Source organism: Oncorhynchus kisutch, linkage group LG6 (assembly GCF_002021735.2).
Source record: "Oncorhynchus kisutch isolate 150728-3 linkage group LG6, Okis_V2, whole genome shotgun sequence".
In the NCBI taxonomy this organism is placed as follows: domain Eukaryota; kingdom Metazoa; phylum Chordata; class Actinopteri; order Salmoniformes; family Salmonidae; genus Oncorhynchus; species Oncorhynchus kisutch.
Window position 1 is genome coordinate 81,937,622 of NC_034179.2, and position 21,741 is coordinate 81,959,362.

Consider the following 21,741-nt stretch of genomic DNA (forward strand, 5'->3'; position numbering starts at 1 on the left):
ACTGGGATTAACACCCCTGGGTATAGCACCACTGGGATTAACACCACTGGGTATAGCGCCACTGGGATTAGCACCACTGGGATTAGCACCACTGGGATTAGCACCACTGGGATTAGCACCACTGGGATTAGCACCACTGGGTATAGCACCACTGGGATTAGCACCACTGGGATTAGCACCACTTAGTGCTGCAGCTCCTGGACCAAATCCTGGAACCAACAACAACTCTTACTCAACCCTGTTCTACAACAGACCAAACCAGCATCGCATTTAGTGTTATCACACTGGCTTGGGCATACTCCATCTGTCAAAGGCCTCAATATGCTAATTCTAACAAACAGTTGAGGTTACAGACATGCAGCAATGCATCACAAAGGCAGAGACAAACAGACAGGGTATCAGAGGTTTACCATTGCCTTTGGCTCCCTGATCACTGGGAACTCCAGCTCCTGGACCATATCCTGAAGACCACAACAACTATTATTGAACACTTGTTACTCAATTAATCTTGGCTCTGTACTTACTATAAGCAGAAGTGATGTATCTTATCATAAGAGAGCAACAAAGAAACATAGATGGAGATAGACCTGTAACACTCAGAAAGAGGTTTACCATTGCTTTTAGCACTGTTGGTAGCTCCAGCTCCTGGACCATATCCTGGAACCAACAACAGTTGTTACAACAACAAAACATAAATCAAAAGCATTTGCAAACACGATGCATGCTGCTCTTGACACAGACAGACAAGTTGCACAAAGACTGACAGAGACACACTGACAGGGTATCAGAGGTTTACCATTGCCTTTGGCTCCCTGATCACTGGGAACTCCAGCTCCTGGACCATATCCTGAAGACCACTACAACTGTTACTTAGCGCTACCTTCTCAAATCTATTCAAATGGTCTTGACACATAAACTGACAAAGACCTACTCGTATTGGTATCACCAAACATGCAATACAGTGAGAGTGTGCAGATCACCTCTGACACAGGGAAATAAACATAGAAACAGAAACAACTACAGGGTAGCAAAAGTTTAACATTTTTAGCACCAGATACAGTAGGAACTCCAGCTCCTGGACTATACCCTGGAGACCACAACAACTGTTACTCAACACTGCTTATAGACAATTGATCAATACCACCTGCACAGCACATTCTGCCCTTGATCTTAGTATTTCATCGCATAGGTTAAAGCCATGCACAAATATCTAGCAAACACCGACATTAAGGCGCTACAGAGGGTAGTGCGTACGGCCCAGTACATCACTGGGGCTGAGCTACCTGCCATCCAGGACCTCTATACCAGGCGGTGTCAGAGGAAGGCCATAAAAATTGTCAAAGACTCCAGCTACCCTAGTCATAGACTGTTCTCTCTGCTACTGCATGACAATCGGTACCGATGCACCAAGTCCGGAACCTACAGGAACCTGAACAGCTTCTACCCCCAGGCCCTAAGACTGACAAATAGTTAGTTAAATAGTTAGTCTGGGTAGCTGTATCTGGGTAGCTGTATCTGGGTAGCTGTACCTGGGTAGCTGTATCTGGGTAGCTGTACCTGGGTAGCTGTACCTGGGTAGCTGTACCTGGGTAGCTGTATCTGGGTAGCTGTACCTGGGTAGCTGTATCTGGGTAGCTGTATCTGGGTAGCTGTATCTGGGTAGTTGTATCTGGGTAGCTGTATCTGGGTTGCTGTATCTGGGTAGCTGTATCTGGGTTGCTGTATCTGGGTAGCTATATCTGGGTAGCTGTATCTGGGTTGCTGTATCTGGGTAGCTGTATCTGGGTAGCTGTATCTGGGTAGCTGTATCTGGGTAGCTGTATCTGGGTAGCTGTATTTGGGTAGCTGTATCTGGGTTGCTGTATCTGGGTTGCTGTATCTGGGTTATCTGTATTCACCCTTTTTCTACCAACTCTTTTGACTCATCACATACTGTATGCTTCTATTACCGTTTATTATCTGTTCTGTTGCCTAGTCACCCTGGACACCTGCACATCAACTCTGTACTGGTACCCTGTGTATATAGCCAAGTTATCGTTACTCATAGTGTTTTTAATTAATCCTTGTTTTATTATTTTTCTATTTTTCTCTCTCTGCATTGTTGGGAAGGGCCCGTAAGTAAGCATTTCATTCTTAGTCTACACCTCTAGTTTACGAAACACGTGACAAATACAATTTTGATTTGAACACTAGCTGGTTGTGTTCAGGAACATAACACCCATTTTGTTCTAAAGATAGAGTACCATACAACACAGATATGCATGCATAATATGCTACAAACTTTGGAATTACCACACAACATGCACCAGAAAGCTCAACCTCAACTTTGAGATAGAAAGACAAACAGTGAAGACGGACGTAGACACATACAAGGTATCAGAGGTTTACCATTGCCTTTGGCTCCCTGGCCTTTGGGAACTCCAGCTCCTGGACCATATCCTGGAGACCACAACAACGGTTACTCAACACTGGTTACTCAACAATGGTTATCTCTGTAGATATTATCAATGACCATTGAGTTCTGACACAAGTAATGAAAGATACAGCAATAGAGAAATAGAGAAAGAGACTCTGACATTTAGTAATGGTATCAGAGGTTTACCACTGGGTTTAGCACCACTGGGTTTAGCACCACTGGATTTAGCACCACTGGGTTTAGCACCACTGGGTTTAGCACCACTGGGTATAGCACCACTGGGTATAGCACCACTGGGTATAGCACCACTGGGTATAGCACCACTGGGTTTAGCACCACTGAGTATAGCACCACTGGGTTTAGCACCACTGGGTATAGCACCACTGGGTTTAGCACCACTGGGTTGAGCACCACTGGGTATAGCACCACTGAGTATAGCACCACTGGGTTTAGCACCACTGGGTTTAGCACCACTGGGTATAGCACCACTGGGTTTAGCACCACTGGGTATAGCACCACTGGGTTTAGCACCACTGGGTATAGCACCACTGGGTTTATCACCCCTGGGTTTAGCACCACTTGGTATAGCACCACTGGGTTTAGCACCACTGGGTATAGCACCACTGGGTTTAGCACCACTGGGTATAGCACCACTGGGTTTAGCACCACTGGGTATAGCACCACTGGGTTTAGCACCACTGGGTATAGCACCACTGGGTTTAGCACCACTGGGTATAGCACCACTGGGTTTAGCACCACTGGGTTTAGCACCACTTGGTATAGCACCACTGGGCTTAGCACCACTGGGTATAGCACCATTAGGATCACCAGCAACTGGACCATATCCTGAAAACCACAACACTGGTTAGTAACCACCACATACCGTTTAAAGAATGCATGCCTGATCACTGCGTAAAACTGCATCAAATACCACAATAGCAACAATAGGGAAGTTAGGCATCCAGTCAAAATGTACAACAACAGTGTACTTAAACCCTAACAGATCATAGCAGTACTGTACTGTACATCATGCAATACTGTACGTAGCAGACAGACAGAGAAACAACAGACAGAGTAACAACAGACAGAAAAACAACGTACAGAGTAACAACAGACAGAAAAACAACAGACAGAGTAACAACAGACAGAAAAACAACAGACAGAGTAACAACAGACAGAAAAACAACAGACAGTGTAACAACAGACAGAGAAACAACAGACAGCGTAACAACAGACAGAGTAACAACAGACAGCGTAACAACAGACAGAGTAACAACAGACAGAGTAACAACAGACAGAGTAACAACAGACAGAGAAACATCAGACAGAGTAGCAGAGGTTTAACATGGGGTTTAGGTTTAGCACCCTGACCATTGGGCACTCCACATCCTGGACCACTTCCTAGAGACCATAATACTGGTTATTCAACACAACCTAAAACAGGGTATTCAGCAGCTATCTGATTGTAATATATTTACTGTAACGTCATATCTTCCTGCTGTTAGAGTTTAAACGTTTGACAGAGACAGACACACAGAGATAGAGATAGCAGATGTTTACCATTGGGCTTAGCACCCTGTCCATTGGGCACTCCAGCTCCTGCACCATACCCTGAAGACCACAACAATGACTCATTAGGTACAAAAATATATAAAAACAGACCAAACACGTGACATACAGTAAAATCTAACATATTGACAAGTTGTTGAATCGGTACGTTAGTCATGGGCATGCAGTCTTAGCGACACTTGTACTGCAACTAATATGAACCATACATAGACTTCAGGAACCCAATATGACACAGCATATTGAACACCCCAGCAGGCAACATGGAGTGTTCACTATTAAACAGTGACACTCACTCTAAACAAAAGCTAAACTGAGGATGTAGCAGAGACTCTATATTTAGACTGTCAGAGTCAGGGGGATGAATTCGGATTAGCATGTAAGTCAGAGTTTTGAATGAACCAAGCCGTCCTCTGTGGCGCAACACTGATACATAGAACAGACACCAGGGCACAGACACAGACAGGATCACACACACTGAGCTACAGACAAAGACAGGATCACACACTGAGTACAGACGGGACGACAGGCAAACACACGGTTGCCTTTAGCACCCTGTTCAATAGGTTGCTCTGCTCCACCATCACCAGTCCCTAAACAACCAGTATACATGTTATGCAATCGGTGGGTCTAATCCTGAATGCTGATTGGTTAAAAGTTCATTCCAGGCGGTGTCTATTCCACAAGTTTCCACCTGCTAAATCTATACACATTTTACCACACAGTCACATAGCTTCACTAAACACATCAACATGTTCAGCTAAGAAGTCAAGTAAATGTTAATTGAAGGTCACTTCAAGTTTTTTGTCACAACTGAATGAAATGCTTTCCCAATCTGGATATATTAAATCAAGAACTACTGATAGTGTTAATGTAAATGAGAACTCAATTGAGGCAGGCGTAAGTGAAGACATTGGATGACAAAGACGCTGGAGAGACAACATAGATAACATGTTAAAATAACACTTGAAGAAAACACCATATCAAATTCATTAGCAACCTCAGACAGCTGATATGCACATACTAAAGAGAGGTTTCTATGAACACTTGGAGTTAGTCACTGATTGAGATACATTTAAAGATTTAATACATTGTAATTAGATGAAGAGCAACATTCACAAACACTTTTGGAAGGAAACCATAGACAAACAACAGGAAGATGATATGCATCCCAGTTGACAACTAACAATGAAAACAAACAATAGCAGGTGAAGAGGTGTCACGACTTCTACCGAAGGTAACTCCTCTCCCTGTTCGGGCGGCGCTCCGCGTCGCCGGTCTACTATCCGCTACCGATCCCTTTTTATTTTTCTAGTTGTTTTGTCTGTGTTCCTTTTCACACCTGGTTTTCAATTGCTTTGATTTCTGTGGGTCTATAGGGCACCTGTTACCTGCCGTAATTCGTGCAGGATTAGACTTGTGTGTATTGCGCTCGATTGTATTTGATGTTTGTTGTTTTTTCGCTATTACGCACGTGTATGTAAAGTGTCGGAACTGTGTTTGTTCTGAGTATTCGAGAGCGTAGTTTTGGGATTTTTGTCTGTGCTGTTTTGTATTGGTGGACTATATTATTAAACACGCTTCTCAGACATCCCTGCTCTCCTGCGCCTGACTCCTACACTTCTCACCAAGACGCATGTTATCACAAGAGGAGTCTCTAGCGAGCCCCAGTCCATCTGGTATTGTAGGTCTATAGTGTTTGGCTCCCTGTCCATCTGGTATTGTAGGTCTATAGTGTTTGGCTCCCTGTCCATCTGGTATTGTAGGTCTATAGTGTTTGGCTCCCTGTCCATCTGGTATCGTAGGTCTATTGTTTTTGTCTCCCTGTACATCTGGTATCGTAGGTCTATAGTTTTTGATTCCCTGTCCATCTGGTATCGTAGGTCTATAGTTTTTGGCTCCTGGGCCATCTGGTATTGTAGTTCTATAGTGTTTGGCTCCCTGTCCATCTGGTAGTTGTTAGATCATTGGACTAGTAACCGGAAGGTTGCAAGATCAAATCCCCGAGCTGACAAGGTAAAAATCTGTCATTCTGCCCTTGAACAAGGCAGTTAACCAACGGTTCCTAGGCCATCATTGAAAATAAGAATTTGTTCTTAACTGACTTGCCTAGTTAAATAAAGGTAAAATTAAAAATTAAAAAACATCCACAAGACTCACAAAACATCCACGTCAAACCGTAAGCCCATTGGATATACCAGCGGCTCGAGCACTGACGCTGAAACCTTGAAAGCACTAAGTATAGAGAACCAGATCAGAGACTTAGAACCAGATCAGAGACTTAGAACCAGATCAGAGACGAAGGAAAGGCCACCAGGTGCACGTATGAAACGTTAGGTTCTAGACTAATTATTATAAAGAGATGACATGAAAACAAGGAAAGCGAGGTTTACCCTGTTTGGATGGTTTAGCACCCTGTCCAGTGGGAACTCCTCCAGCTCCTGCAGCATACCCTGGAGACCACAACAGTGCTTATTCAAAAACATTCACCCAAAAACCAACCAATAAAAAGACTGGCGTCTGAACCCCAAAATGAATCTAAAATTCTATATGACAATGTGATTTCAAATATCATATTGAAAATAGAATACTTTGATCATCGTTAGGAGTCTCTTTCTAGTGATTGGTCAAGAAGACCCAGGACAAACCCATGCTGTTAGAAAAACCCAAATCCCTGGACAAAGTTAGGAACAAAACCCACAACCACAACATGCTGACAGGGGCTGTGATCCACACATGGCAATAGATATTGGCATGGTGTCTCAATAGCATTCAAACAAAACTATGACTGAAAATGATACCTACACCATATGTAGACAGTATGTGAACTTACACAATCAATATCATGATTGTGGCATAATGTGTCTACATGCGACATGCACCTTTACAGAAACTGGGACAAAGACACACATAGACAGACAAACCCACAGGGTAGCAGATTGTTTACCATTGGGTTTAGCACCCTGTCCATTGGGCACTCCAGCTCCTGCACCATATCCTGAAGACCACAATAGTGATTACTTAACACTGGCGACTATAGGACGGACTCATGCAGATATGATGCTCTGATCCACAAACATAACCATACACAGACACACCCACTTACGTACTTTACTACTAACACAATTCCAATCACACCACAACAAAATATATATGGCTGCCCATTTGAAAGAATATGGCAACTGAAAAATAAAGACAACCATTGATGGTAAGTAGATAGACACCTGTTAATGCACTGAGCAAACAACCTGCATTTACACCATGTCTGACTGAATCAGCGAAAGGCATAAATACTGATTACACAGAAGAGATTGAAAACGGCAACACGAAGAGCAGACATGAAGGCACAAACTTAAAAACGCAGGTAAAAACAAACAAACACGAATGCGGACACAGACGGACACAGCAGGATTGGAAAGTTTACCCGGTTTTGGTCCCTTAGATCCCTGTCCATTGGGATACCCAGCTCCAGCACCTAATGTTTGTAAAGGGGCACTGTCAATTGGAATGATCGAACTCCACATGCAGTGTATGAGGTACAGAGGCTTTGCAGCAATCAACCACTTTGCTTGTACAGATGTAGGATCTTAATTTCAGCCAGTTTGCTACAGCAGGAAAATAATTCATTTTTAAGAGTAAATTGACACACCTGTGCATTAATCTAAGTAACATTTTAAAAAGATACCCAACAAAACCAGTCAGTTTAATGGACATTTATGTAGGGGTTAATACATTTTTCATTAGGGCAAATTAGGTCTGAAATTTCAAAGTGGAAAATCTTTTTAAAAGATCCTACATCTGAAAAGCCAGTTTGCAGATGCTTGGTGTCTATGTAGGACCCAGCTGGCTAACGTACACTGTACAGTGTACAGTATGCAGATGACAATTTGTAAGATGCGTAATATGGAAATCCCCACTGATTTATTGATTGGGATTGACAGTTTGTTCAATGAATTAAGTGCTTGAGGTGTGAGCTGTAAAAAATATGAACACGGGCTTGTAAAATAGTAGACTATAGTATTGGCCTTTAGATGGTTCAGGCCAGCAGGGATTGGCTGCTTACCTGGTCGTGGATAGCCTCTGGCTCCAGCTCCAGCTCCGTAACCTAGCAACAAGACAAGTAGCAAGGTCAAAGGACATGCAACACATAACTCTTTACATCATGTCATTTAACCACATAACCACAAACAGAAAGCTTAAATCTCCACCCCTGGAGTTATTATTATTTTATTCCAAGATCACATTCTGGTTTATTAGATGAGAACCAATCTGCACTCACAGACAATGTCACAAATTCAACTTAACTATGATTAGATCCAACAGACAGAGACAGGGGAGACGGTCTTGAGGATCTTAAATATTGTGTGTTCTATACAAACAAATACCAGGTAACAGAACAAACACGTACCTGGCTGTGTGCCATAGCCATTACCACCGTATCCTGACAAACACAGACAAACAGACAGATGATGTTTACTCGTCATTGTTAGTACAAACTTTGGAATAAAACATCTCTTGTCCTGAATGTCACACTCACCTCCACCTCCACGTGGTTTCCCACCCTGTGAGCCCAGTCCGGCTCCCGTCCCCATTCCTTGGCCATTTCCTGCTCCCAGACCAGCACCTACAATCAGACAAATGGGAAGAAGTCATATTATGTAGACATTTATTAAAATAAATGAATGAATATTTAAATCAACAAGGAAAACTGCTGCAAGAGTTAGACATTTTTGGCATATAACCATTGTGAATTTCATGTAAACCTAAGTTACTAAGACATTTAATCTTAACAAGCCTTGCTCAGAGACTGTTTGTTAAGTAAAGTAGTAGACATTACCATAGCCTCCCTGGCCTCCGTTACCATATCCTCCCCTACCCCCGGCCCCTCCTGGGCCTCTGTATCCCCCTTTAGGAAAGACAGTGGAGACATGTCACATATTGATACACACAAATAACACATTGAACAGAGTAGCTAAACACAAGCTGAATCAAACAGAGAATACTTACAGTGAGAATACAAAACATTAGGAACACCTGACACAGGCTTTACCTGGATTCACCTGGTCAGTCTATGATCCCTTAGTGATGTCACTTGTTAAAGTGACTTCAATCAGTTTAGATGAAGGGGCCTCAGGTTAAATAATGATTTTTAAGTGTTGAGACATGGATTGTGTATGTGTGCCTTTCAGAGGGTGAATGGGCAAGACAAAAGATTGAAGGGCCTTTGAACAGGGTATGGTAGTAGGTGCCAGGCACACCGATTTGTGTCAAGAACGGCAACGCTGCTGGATTTTTCATGCTCAACAGTTTCCCGTGTGTATCAGGAATGGTCCACCACCCAAAAGACATCTAGCCAACTTGACAAAACTGTAGGAAACATTGGAGTCAACATGAGCCAGCATCCCTGTGGAACACTTTGAACACCTTGTAGAGTCCATGTCCGTGGGAATTGAGGCTGTTCTTAGGGCGGGGGGGTTCCTAATGTTTGGTACAGTAGACGCAGTGTACGTGTTTTAGCTCTATCTTTGAGAAACTCACCTCCTCCAAGCTGCTGATCCCCCCCTGGATAACGACCACCTGTGATTCATTACAAAGACAGGTCATGATGGTTCATAAATTAAATCACAAATGATGATTGGCAGCACTAAAAATATACAGTGCCTTGCGAAAGTATTCGGCCCCCTTGAACTTTGCGACCTTTTGCCACATTTCAGGCTTCAAACATAAAGATATAAAACTGTATTTTTTTGTGAAGAATCAACAACAAGTGGGACACAATCATGAAGTGGAACGACATTTATTGGATATTTCAAACTTTTTTAACAAATCAAAAACTGAAAAATTGGGCGTGCAAAATTATTCAGCCCCTTTACTTTCAGTGCAGCAAACTCTCTCCAGAAGTTCAGTGAGGATCTCTGAATGATCCAATGTTGACCTAAATGACTAATGATGATAAATACAATCCACCTGTGTGTAATCAAGTCTCCGTATAAATGCACCTGCACTGTGATAGTCTCAGAGGTCCGTTAAAAGCGCAGAGAGCATCATGAAGAACAAGGAACACACCAGGCAGATCCGAGATACTGTTGTGAAGAAGTTTAAAGCCGGATTTGGATACAAAAAGATTTCCCAAGCTTTAAACATCCCAAGGAGCACTGTGCAAGTGATAATATTGAAATGGAAGGAGTATCAGACCACTGCAAATCTACCAAGACCTGGCCGTCCCTCTAAACTTTCAGCTCATACAAGGAGAAGACTGATCAGAGATGCAGCCAAGAGGCCCATGATCACTCTGGATGAACGTCAGAGATCTACAGCTGAGGTGGGAGACTCTGTCCATAGGACAACAATCAGTCGTATATTGCACAAATCTGGCCTTTATGGAAGAGTGGCAAGAAGAAAGCCATTTCTTAAAGATATCCATAAAAAGTGTCGTTTAAAGTTTGCCACAAGCCACCTGGGAGACACACCAAACATGTGGAAGAAGGTGCTCTGGTCAGATGAAACCAAAATTGAACTTTTTGGCAACAATGCAAAACGTTATGTTTGGCGTAAAAGCAACACAGCTCATCACCCTGAACACATCATCCCCACTGTCAAACATGGTGGTGGCAGCATCATGGTTTGGGCCTGCTTTTCTTCAGCAGGGACAGGGAAGATGGTTAAAATTGATGGGAAGATGGATGGAGCCAAATACAGGACCATTCTGGAAGAAAACCTGATGGAGTCTGCAAAAGACCTGAGACTGGGACGGAGATTTGTCTTCCAACAAGACAATGATCCAAAACATAAAGCAAAATCTACAATGGAATGGTTCAAAAATAAACATATCCAGGTGTTAGAATGTCAAAGTCCAGACCTGAATCCAATCGAGAATCTGTGGAAAGAACTGAAAACTGCTGTTCACAAATGCTCTCCATCCAACCTCACTGAGCTCGAGCTGTTTTGCAAGGAGGAATGGGAAAAAATTTCGGTCTCTCGATGTGCAAAACTGATAGAGACATACCCCAAGCGACTTACAGCTGTAATCGCAGCAAAAGGTGGCGCTACAAAGTATTAACTTAAGGGGGCTGAATAATTTTGCACGCCCAATTTTTCAGTTTTTGATTTGTTAAAAAAGTTTGAAATATCCAATAAATGTCGTTCCACTTCATGATTGTGTCCCACTTGTTGTTGATTCCTCACAAAAAATACAGTTTTATATCTTTATGTTTGAAGCCTGAAATGTGGCAAAAGGTCGCAAAGTTCAAGGGGGCCGAATACTTTCGCAAGGCACTGTAAATATGGCAATCAATCAATATTACCCCCAGCTCCTCCGGTTTTGGCGGGCTTGGCTCCGTAGCCTCCCTGTATCCCAAGAGCACCAGCCCCTGGAAGACCACAAGACACCACAGGGAGATGTGAGACGTCAGTGATCAGTGAGCACCATAGTGGAGCATGTTTCTCTATGGTGGGAAAAAAATCTAAACGTTGTATCATATGAGTCTATATTAAATCATTAATAAGGAGGATGAGCATTGCAAGACAGAATCTAAATCAGATTTCTCACTGACAATTGCACCACTTTCCGTTTTTAATTAATTCTAAAAATGCCAGACAACTTAAGCAGAAGCTATATTTAGTTGAGCAAATTAGTTTAGACCATGCTCAAGACGGGTCAATTGAGTGCAGTCCTGAGATAAGACAGAATCTGTTAGGAGCTGATTGTTGGTGGAAGTTCCACAGGGAGATGTGAGACATCAGTGATCAGTGAGCACCATAGTGCTTGCTTAGTGCACAGCAGTGTATATATATATATATATATATATATATATATATATATATATATATATATATATAGAGAGAGAGAGAGAGAGAGAGAGAGAGAGAGAGAGAGAGAGAGAGAGAGAGAGAGAGAGAGAGGGTAGGGGAGACAGACAGACATACAGAGACTAATAATTGCACTTACCCCTGGGTAGCATTTTCCCCATGCCACCACTTTGAGGTTTCACTCCTAATAGAGATGAAAAACAGAATTGCAAATCACTCTATGAAGTATGCTATGTTGCTATGCTGTGGTTTGGAGAGAGATGAAGGCCTTCATCGTTTCCTGTTGGCCAGTGCCAGTGTTACACCATCCATAACGTAAGCATTTGAAACACTACAGCTGATTAAATATTAAGTGATGTCATGGGATGATGAGTAGTGAACATCTCACTCCAATCCCATGCAAACTCAGCTCCAACTGGGCAGCTTGAGGGAAGAGAAACAGACATTCCCATTGATGGAGTGGAGAGACAGACAAAAAGGAGGGACTGTGTGCAGGTTGTAAAGGCTTCTTTCACAACAGGTTGTCAAATTTGGACCGCTGCTGCCACCTCACCTTCCCATGCTTTGATTCAAAGCAATCAGACGAGATGAAACTACAGAGGCTTAGCGGGGTCACCAGACTTGGAGCAGGTCTGTTTCACTGAGATCCAGGAAGCAAGGACCACGTAGGCCCATTTTTTCCCCTGATCTGACACGGACATTGGAAATTTGACACATAAATGTCAGTTGGGCGGTTTTGCAGAGATATCTGAGCATAATACCCAAGTTGATTCCTGATAGTTTAGCAACATGTCTACAGCTATCTGTCACTCAGCTGTACAGGTGTAGGATCTTAATTGGATCCCCATGTTGCAGGATAAATGTCCTGCAATGCATAAAATGTGAAACTTGTAGTGTATTTGAGGTTTGTAATTTTCACTTTGAAAATTCAGACTTGATTTTCCCAGGAAAATATCAATTAATTATAATCCACATAATAATTCACATTTCCTGTTGTTGCAGGATTATTTTTCTGCTGTAGCAAACTGGCTCAAATAAAGATCCTACATCTGTATGTTGACAGGCCTTCCAGACCTCTCAGATAAAGTCACCAGAAACATGAAATGCATGTTGTCAGGGTTTAAAACAATCTCTCTGTAGAGAGATTGCCAGATTCTGGCAATCTGTACATACTGCTGCACAGAAAATACTAGAGGTACAGTTTGATATGACCCCATGTATCTATCTTCTTAATGCCCAGCAGGACTTTGTTCTTGATCCTGACAGAGAAAATTTGCTTATGACTATTACATACTTTGCTAAGAAATGTATTCTTCTATTGTGGGCCTCTAATACCCCTCCTACATTTAAAATGTGGATTGACCAGATTGTTGACTTTCTTCCTCTTGAAAAGCTCACTTATGACCTCCACAAGAGACAGCCCAAGTTTGATAGACTCTGGTCTCCACTATTCAACTATATTTCAAACTGGACAGAGTGAACGGGGTGACTAGGGAAATGCGCAGATACATGTTGTGTAAGGTACTGTAAAACCTAAAAACGAATTATTGGCCCTTCGTCTCAGCGAATGCTTGAAATAGCTGATAAGAACCTTGATAGTGCTGCTGCAAGTGGTATGTTTTTTTGTGTGTTTTTATTTTAATTTAGTTTTTGAGTACGTGTGTGTGTGTGTGTGTGTGTGTGTGTGTGTGTGTGTGTGTGTGTGTGTGTGTGTGTGTGTGTGTGTGTGTGTGTGTGTGTGTGTGTGTGTGTGTGTGTGTGTGTGTGTGTGTGTGTGTATGTATGTATGTACGTATGTATATATATATATGCACCAAGGAAAATAAATAGATTAAGAAAAATAAATGCTTTTATTTGACTTTATCATTCATTTTAATTGCATTTTAATTGTATTTAAATTTTTTCAAATGTATTATTATTTTTAGACTTTCTTTTAAGCCTGTCACATCTGTGAATGTGGAATGTGTTTTTAAAGCCTGTCACATCTGTGAATGTGGAATGTGTTTTTAAAGCCTGTCACATCTGTGAATGTAGAATGTGTTTTTAAAGCCTGTCACATCTGTGAATGTAGAATGTGTTTTTAAAGCCTGTCACATCTGTGAATGTAGAATGTGTTTTTAAAGCCTGTCACATCTGTGAATGTAGAATGTGTTTTTAAAGCCTGTCACATCTGTGAATGTAGAATGTGTTTTTAAAGCCTGTCACATCTGTGAATGTGGAATGTGTTTTTAAAGCCTGTCACATCTGTGAATGTGGAATGTGTTTTTAAAGCCTGTCACATCTGTGAATGTGGAATGTGTTTTTAAAGCCTGTCACATCTGTGAATGTGGAATGTGTTTTTAAAGCCTGTCACATCTGTGAATGTGGAATGTGTTTTTAAAGCCTGTCACATCTGTGAATGTGGAATGTGTTTTTAAAGCCTGTCACATCTGTGAATGTGGAATGTGTTTTATTGGTTGATTGAAAAACAAGAAAACGTAATAAAACTTTAAATTGAAGAAAAAAACTAAGTAGTTACTCTGAATTGTTCAAATGTTCCATACAATTTTTAATTGTTTTCATTTTATCCCCAACTATTCAATTAAAGCAATTATGCTGGCAATTATTTGCTGATTTTCTCTGTGAGTTTTAGAGCTTCTTTGACTACATGTGTCAAAGGAATTTCACAACTAGGGAACGAATGTTATATTAAACAAAGCTTATAATTCAAATGTTATTTCAATTTAATTTGGACAATTCAAATTGGCAAGTTTTTTTTATGGAAGTTGCAAGTTGTGCGTAATAGGTAACTAAATGTGGACCACAAAGCAACACATCCAACAACAAAAATAGTTCACGTTTCATATATGAATATAATATGAATATTATCATGCATAACCCTTTAAGTAATCAAACTACAATTGTTAAAAAATATATATATATATATTTTTTTTAATCTAAGTTGAGAAACAAGCAAATCCATAATTTACAGAACAATACAATATCTTCGGAAACTACAATAAACTAATAAATAATTGACATTTAAACATTTAAGTCCAATTTACACTGCTGTGCACACAGCAAGCACCTGTGAAGATTTAAGGTGGTAACAAGCAGTCCTGTGCTGACACCTACTGTACAGTGTTTCACAACACAACGTAACGTGTCTGAATGCTATTATAATAATGTTCTACAAAGACAGTCTTGAAACTACTCCAACATGAATTAAAAATACTATTTCTGATGTACCAACTCTACAAATTAAGAAATGATGGTGGCATGTTTTCTTCTCTCTTTCTATCCTTCCCAATCCTCACACAAATGTGGGCCTTTCTTCTTCTCTCTCTTCTCTCACCTGTGATCTACATCCTTTAGACAACGTTCTCACTTTCTCTCATATTCTGTCATATTCTCTCTCATCCCTCTTCCACATTCCTCTCAACCCTCTTCCATCAGCCATTATATCCTCCACACAGATAGTCTTGGTTATGTCTTACCTCCTTGTAGTGTGTGCTGTGCCAGCCATAGGACCAGCGAGGTCTGAAGGAGCGCTTTTACCAGCATGGTGGAGGAGACCTGGTCCGGCAGAGAGAAAAACAGGCAGACAGACAGAAAGACAAGGAGAGAGAGAGAGAAACTGGCCGACTGGACAGGGGCACAGCACAAGTAGACATCTCCAGTGTTTGCCCACGCCTTAAATACGATTCTGGTTTTGATACCCTCCCCCTGACCAGCCCTGCCCTCTATCCTGCAATTGGCCGTTGCTGCACCGAAGCACCTGCCCCATTTCTCCCTCTCTCTCTCTGGACAGGCAGTCAGGCCCACCTCTGCCCATCCAAAGACAGTCCACATCAGGTTGCTGATCAGCTGGATTGCTGCCAGCCAGTATATTAACATGGCAATGTGATTTGTGTGTGATGAGCGGGATAAGACAATGCTTCAAAGAGGTGATAAGTGTGAGATCATGGTTTAGATCAGGGATCATCAACTAGATTCAGCCGTGGACCGATGTTTCTTGAGCAGATGGTCGGGGGACTGGGACATAATTACAAATCATTTGTAAACTGCTAATTGACCGCAAGAAGCCCAAACAGATATTTTTGACTAAAACATCATTTCAAACCTTGCTTACATTTGTATACGATCACATGTCTCTGATTGTGGGCCTTCAGTTGAGGAAGCCTGGTTTAGAAGGTAAGGAAGGGGCAGTAGGACAGAAGGGCATTTTCAGTATGACAGTATTTTTTTATTTGAAGTATTGTTTATTTAACCTTTATTTACCTAGGCAAGTCTATGTGTGTGTTGCAGAGGGGAAGGATGGGAATGTGTATACATTCAAGGTGGCCTTGGAAATCCACTTCTTTGGACTGGCTGTATGATATTATCACATAACCCTATTACATAATTACATCATATTTATAACATTTCTGAACAGGAATGTATTATATTTATCAAAACACATATACTTAAACAAGTACATAGACCATGCACCCAGAAACAGAAACACCCAATAAGCTGAAATTCCTTCTCCAAGAGAACATGTATACATACACCAGGTCTTTGTCCCTGTTGTTCAGTTCTACTCTGTAACCCCTCCTGTTTTTAAATCACATCCTGACCATAAGGAAAGAACCCTCAATGGCCCTCTGCCTCTAACAACCCCTTCAGAGCCCTCCTACCCCCTCCCCACCCCTCCTTAGACTTAGTGACCCCTTCAGACCCCTCCTACCCCCTCCCCACCCCTCCTTAGACTTAGTGACCTCTTCAGACCCCTCCTACCCCCTCCCCACCCCTCCTTAGACTTAGTGACCCCTTCAGACCCCTCCTACCCCCTCCCCACCCCTCCTTAGACTTAGTGACCTCTTCAGACCCCTCCTACCCCCTCCCCACCCCTCCTTAGACTTAGTGACCCCTGCAGACCCCTCCTACCCCCTCCCCACCCCTCCTTAGACTTAGTGACCCCTTCAGACCCCTCCTACCCCCTCACCACCCCTCCTTAGACTTAGTGACCTCTTCAGACCAGTCCTACCCCCTCCCCACCCCTCCTTAGACTTAGTGACCTCTTCAGACCAGTCCTACCCCCTCCCCACCCCTCCTTAGACTTAGTGACCCCTTCAGACCCCTCCTACCCCCTCCCCACCCCTCCTTAGACTTAGTGACCCCTTCAGACCCCTCCTACCCCCACCCCTCCTTAGACTTAGTGACCTCCTCAGACCCCTCCTACCCCCTCCCCACCCCTCCTTAGACTTAGTGACCTCTTCAGACCAGTCCTACCCCCCCTCAGAGCCTCACGGTCCCGCCAGCCCAGCATGAGCTCACAGCGGCAATTTACAGTGACAAAACAGTGCATGAATCACTATTCTGGCTGGAAGCAGCAAGAAAATCCTAAGAAAATGTAGAAGACTGATAACATTCAAGTTGCAATCCAATCAAAACCAATAAACAGACAACCCGGTTACTTGTCCCCCCCCCCCCCCCAAAACAAAAAAAACAACTCTTCTCATGCATTGAGCTCATGTCTGAATTTAAGCACATTTTTGAGTACAATGGTTTTTGGAGTGATATTGTTAGTATGTTCCTGTCAAGCCAAAGGCAAAGGGAAGCTGTTTTAGGTCTACCTCAGGTTAGTGGAGACCAGTGGAGGTTGGTGGGGGGAGCTATAGGAGGACAGTCTGATTGTAATAGCTGGAATGGAATCAATGGATTGGAGTCAAACTTGGTTTCCATATGTTTGATGTGTTTGCTACCGTTCCATTTATACCATTCCGGCCATTACAATGAGCCCGTCCTCCTATAGCTCCTCCCACCAGCCTTCACTGGTGGAGACATATTAGATGGACACAGACAGACAAAAAGCAAATTCTTGTCAGTGATGAGAGCCAATGAAGATGCTGCCCAGAGAAAACACACTCAGAGAATCTGATGTAATCTACACATACTACACTGTTTACAGAGAGAGGGCTGGAACAGGCACACATAGAACACACACATATTTCAAACTTTATTATTTATCAGATGCAGTTATCCAGAGCAACTTACAGTAGTCATGCAGGTCCCCCGTGGGAACTGAACCCATAACTGTGGCGTTGCAAGCGCCATGCTCTACCAACTGAGCCACAGTGGAGAAAGTACCTAAGTAAAAATACTTTAAACTACTACTTATGTTGTTTATTGGGGTATCTGTACTTTACTATTTACATTTTTTACTACTTTTACTTCAATACATTCCCAATGAAAATTATGTACCTTTTACTCCATACATTTTCCCTGACACTCAAAAGTACTAGTTACATTTTGAATGGTTAGCAGGACAGAAAAATGGTCTAAGTCACAAACTTATCAAGAGAAAATCCCAGGTCATCCCTACTGCCTCTGATCTGGAGGACTCACTAAACAGAGAACATCCCTGGTCATCCCTACTGCCTCTGATCTGGAGGACTCACTAAACACATCCTTCATTTGTAAATTATGTCTGAGTGTTGGATCTTGCCCCTGGCTATCTGTCAATTAAACACATCTAAGAAAACGGTGCAGTCTGGTTTGTTTTACATACAGAATTTTTAAAGAGTTATACTTTTCCTTTTGAGACTTAAATATATTTGAAGCAATTACATTTACTTTTGATACTTAAGTATATTTAAAACCAATCACTTTAAGACTTTTACTCAAGTAGTATTTTACTGGGTGACTCACTTTTACTTCAGTCACTTTCTATGAAACTATCTTTACTTTTACTCAAGTATGACAATTGGGTACTTTTTACACCACTGCTGTGCCACACAGGAATACATATATATGTAAAAAACATACTCGGGCAAACTAACACAAAACCTCTATACACAACATAAATATAAATGGATAGGGCTGTTGCTCTGGGGAGAGAGATGATGATGATGAAGAGTGGTAGAGAGAGCTTTCACAGTCAGGTGTTCCAAACAAGACCCATTAGGTTCATTAATGACCGTCTTGTTTTTACTAAACAGGTGTGACTGTACACCTCCTAAAAAATTAAGGAAAGGGAAAAGAATGAGAACACGCAAACAGAATGTCTGAAATGTACACAAACAGCCCAGAAAAAGGCCCAGTAAATTGCAGGATAAATATGACATCATTCTAGAGTAGTTTGTTTCTGCCAGGCACTGTAAGGCTCAGTGAAAAGCATGTTGGTATAAATGTTTAATGTGGAAACCTGTGCAACCAGGTTGAAATATTCCTCAATGCCACCACCTCTCTTAAAAGATGAAAAGGGATTTTTCCATAATTATTCTACAGTGAGACGTTGTAAAAATGTTCCTTCAAAATAACCTGTCTAAAACCTTTTATTACGCTGTTTGTACTGATCATCTCTCTTAGTTTTCACCTCAGTTCGTAAGCAAGAGGCATTGGGCCATCCATGGGATTGTGGTCCCTCATTTACTCACACATGATCTACGGTCTTCTACACTTCCACTGTGCTGTGTGAGGGCTGCTACCACTAACACGCACTGTCCACCTACACCTCCATGACTGCCGAATACATGAGGATATAAAACATTAAAATAGTCTATATGGCACCACGCTGATATCCAAAACCTTACACAATATACAATAATTTAACAAGTGGAATTCAAAAGAACTCTGGTTATTTTCATGATTGTATAGAACTGAAAGCACACCTGCATATTGTTTCTCATAGTGGTGCTCTGAATAGAAACCCTAACTTCTTAGACATGAATGATTCAAATTTCTCCCTCACCCATGTTGGACCTCTGCATGTATATTTTCTGGTCATTTCAATCATGGGGATCTTTTGGAAGACATTGTCCAAACCCACAGCTTCTGTGTGGTCAGTGCACTGCACAATTAATGTCAACACAATACATTGATGAGAGGATCCAAAGAACACTGGTTATTTTCAGAGAAAAGAGAGGCAGAAAGAGGGAAGAAAGAGTGTAGAAAGAGAGGGAAGAAAGAGAGAGGCAGAATGAGGGAAGAAATAGGGAAGATGGGGAAGAAAGAGGGAAGAGAGGCAGAAAGAGAGAAGAAATAGGGAAGGGAGACGAAATAGGAAACAAAGAAGGAAGAAAGAGACAGAGAAGAGGAAAGAGAGGCAGAAAGAAGGAAGAAAGTGGGAAGAAATAGGGAAGAAAGAGAGGCAGAAAGAGGGAAGAGAGAGAGACAGAAAGAGGGAAGAGAGAAGCAGAAAGAAGGAAGAGAGAAGCAGAAAGAGGGAAGAACGAGAGGCAGAAAGAGGGAAGAGAGAAGCAGAAAGAGGGAAGAGAGAAGCAGAAAGAGGGAAGAAAGAGAGGCAGAAAGAGGGAAGAGAGAAGCAGAAAGAGGGAAGAAAGTGGGAAGAAAGAGAGGCAGAAAGAGGGAAGAGAGAAGCAGAAAGAGGGAAGAAAGAGAGGCAGAAAGAGGGAAGAGAGAAGCAGAAAGAGGGAAGAAAGTGGGCAGAAAGAGGGAAGAGAGAAGCAGAAAGAGAGGAGAAGCAGAAAGAGGGAAGAAAGAGAAGCAGAAAGAGGGAAGAGAGAAGCAGAAAGAGGGAAGAAAGAGAGGCAGAAAGAGGGAAGAGAGAGGGCAGAAAGAGGGAAGAGAGAAGCAGAAAGAGGGAAGAAAGAGAGGCAGAAAGAGGGAAGAGAGAGGGCAGAAAGAGGTGGTATAGACAGTGTTGGCTCTTTGAGGAAGTGAGAAGAACAGGCTATGCAATGTGTGGACGGACATCTGGACGGCTATTTATGTGTGGTCAGTCAAACTGAAAATACCGTGCCTCACTGAACACACAGACTGAAACAGAGACAGGAAAAACACACCATACCATAGAGACAACCTCATAGTTGGTAAGGAGGAGGGGGCTGGACAGGTAGTTCCTGCAAACACAACACACAATGAATGCATACACCTACACTGATGCAAGCACACACACTGAGACGTCGCAAGACAGTGTGCCACGGCAGCACTGGCATACATACATAACAATCAGTCAATTCTTAGTTTCTGACAGGTTCTCACATGCCTGTGCGTAGGTGTGTGCATTCAAATGATTTGCAATCATGTTTTTCATCTCTTAGGATTGAGGTAAATGCCATTATTAGTGTGTGTGTCTGTCTGAGATAAACCTGTGCCCACTACATCTGTCCCAGGGCCTCATTCATCCTCTGAATATCAATAGCCCATCTCTTCAGACACATGTTTCAAACCCAGACAAATATGGTGCTGGACACATGACATAATTATTTGTCATGTATTTTTTTAATTGCTTACCGCAATTTAGCCCTGACGTTCCAGAGTGTTAGGCCTACGTGGTTTTATGCTCTTCGGGCATTATGCTGCTTCAGTCTCGTAAGTTGCTCTGGCCACACCTGGGGGTTCTCAATATTAGTGTTCAACTCTGTGTAGCATATCAAAACTGAGTTAAGAGAACACAAAGAACCACAGAAAGGTCTGAAAAGCATGCTCACCTCCCTAGCTGTGCAGGTGCAACGGACATACCAGAGGATGTGGCTGAACCAACAGGTGGTGGTTGTGTCTGATGACAAATCTGTTTGCAATAAAATATCCCTCTGACAGACCACCATGCACCCTCTCACAGATGGACAACTCAAACAGTCAATATTTGCAGTCAAATTCAATCACTGCAGTAGTAATGGATATAAAAACCTTGACAACAGTAGCGGAACAGAGAGATGCAAGGGAAGCGTTTGTGTAGATACACGACTCAGGTTTCCCGAGCTGGATCCTCCAGGACACACAAATCAAAGACAAAAAGCTGACCAGCAGCAGGGGTATGGACAGGGGGAGCATGGAATCCAACATGAGCTGCGCTATTACCTATACTCTTAGAAAAAAAGGGTTCCAAACGGGTTCTTTGGCTGTAAAAACCCTCTGTAAAAAACAACAACAATTATTTCAGTGTAAACTCAAACAACTGAAACCGAATATCAAATATGTAGAAAAAAATAATAGAACTATATATGTTTTTATTATATAATCTT

General features: G+C 42.2%; 1 protein-coding gene across 12 annotated transcripts in view; it reads right to left on the minus strand.

The window, feature by feature from the left end:
* The window catches only part of LOC109878666 (glycine-rich cell wall structural protein 1.8), a 35,919-nt gene extending 20,483 nt beyond the window's left edge, over nucleotides 1-15,436 (minus strand). For 6 of the 12 annotated variants that reach the window (XM_031827924.1, XM_031827922.1, XM_031827926.1 and 3 more), the window contains exons 1-13: nucleotides 15,268-15,436; nucleotides 11,931-11,975; nucleotides 11,287-11,352; nucleotides 9,521-9,559; nucleotides 8,820-8,888; nucleotides 8,520-8,606; nucleotides 8,391-8,423; nucleotides 8,046-8,087; nucleotides 7,407-7,457; nucleotides 6,930-6,980; nucleotides 6,376-6,435; nucleotides 3,977-4,027; nucleotides 2,389-2,439 (exon numbers count right to left, since the gene is read on the minus strand). In XM_031827924.1, coding sequence (XP_031683784.1) covers nucleotides 2,389-2,439; nucleotides 3,977-4,027; nucleotides 6,376-6,435; nucleotides 6,930-6,980; nucleotides 7,407-7,457; nucleotides 8,046-8,087; nucleotides 8,391-8,423; nucleotides 8,520-8,606; nucleotides 8,820-8,888; nucleotides 9,521-9,559; nucleotides 11,287-11,352; nucleotides 11,931-11,975; nucleotides 15,268-15,334 — 712 coding nt within the window. In that variant the 5' untranslated portion in view covers nucleotides 15,335-15,436. The remainder of the gene's footprint in view (nucleotides 1-2,388; nucleotides 2,440-3,976; nucleotides 4,028-6,375; nucleotides 6,436-6,929; nucleotides 6,981-7,406; nucleotides 7,458-8,045; nucleotides 8,088-8,390; nucleotides 8,424-8,519; nucleotides 8,607-8,819; nucleotides 8,889-9,520; nucleotides 9,560-11,286; nucleotides 11,353-11,930; nucleotides 11,976-15,267) is intronic. The other 6 variants (XM_031827928.1, XM_031827927.1, XM_031827921.1 and 3 more) reach the window with 5 other exon arrangements.
* Nucleotides 15,437-21,741: the final 6,305 nt, after the last annotated feature.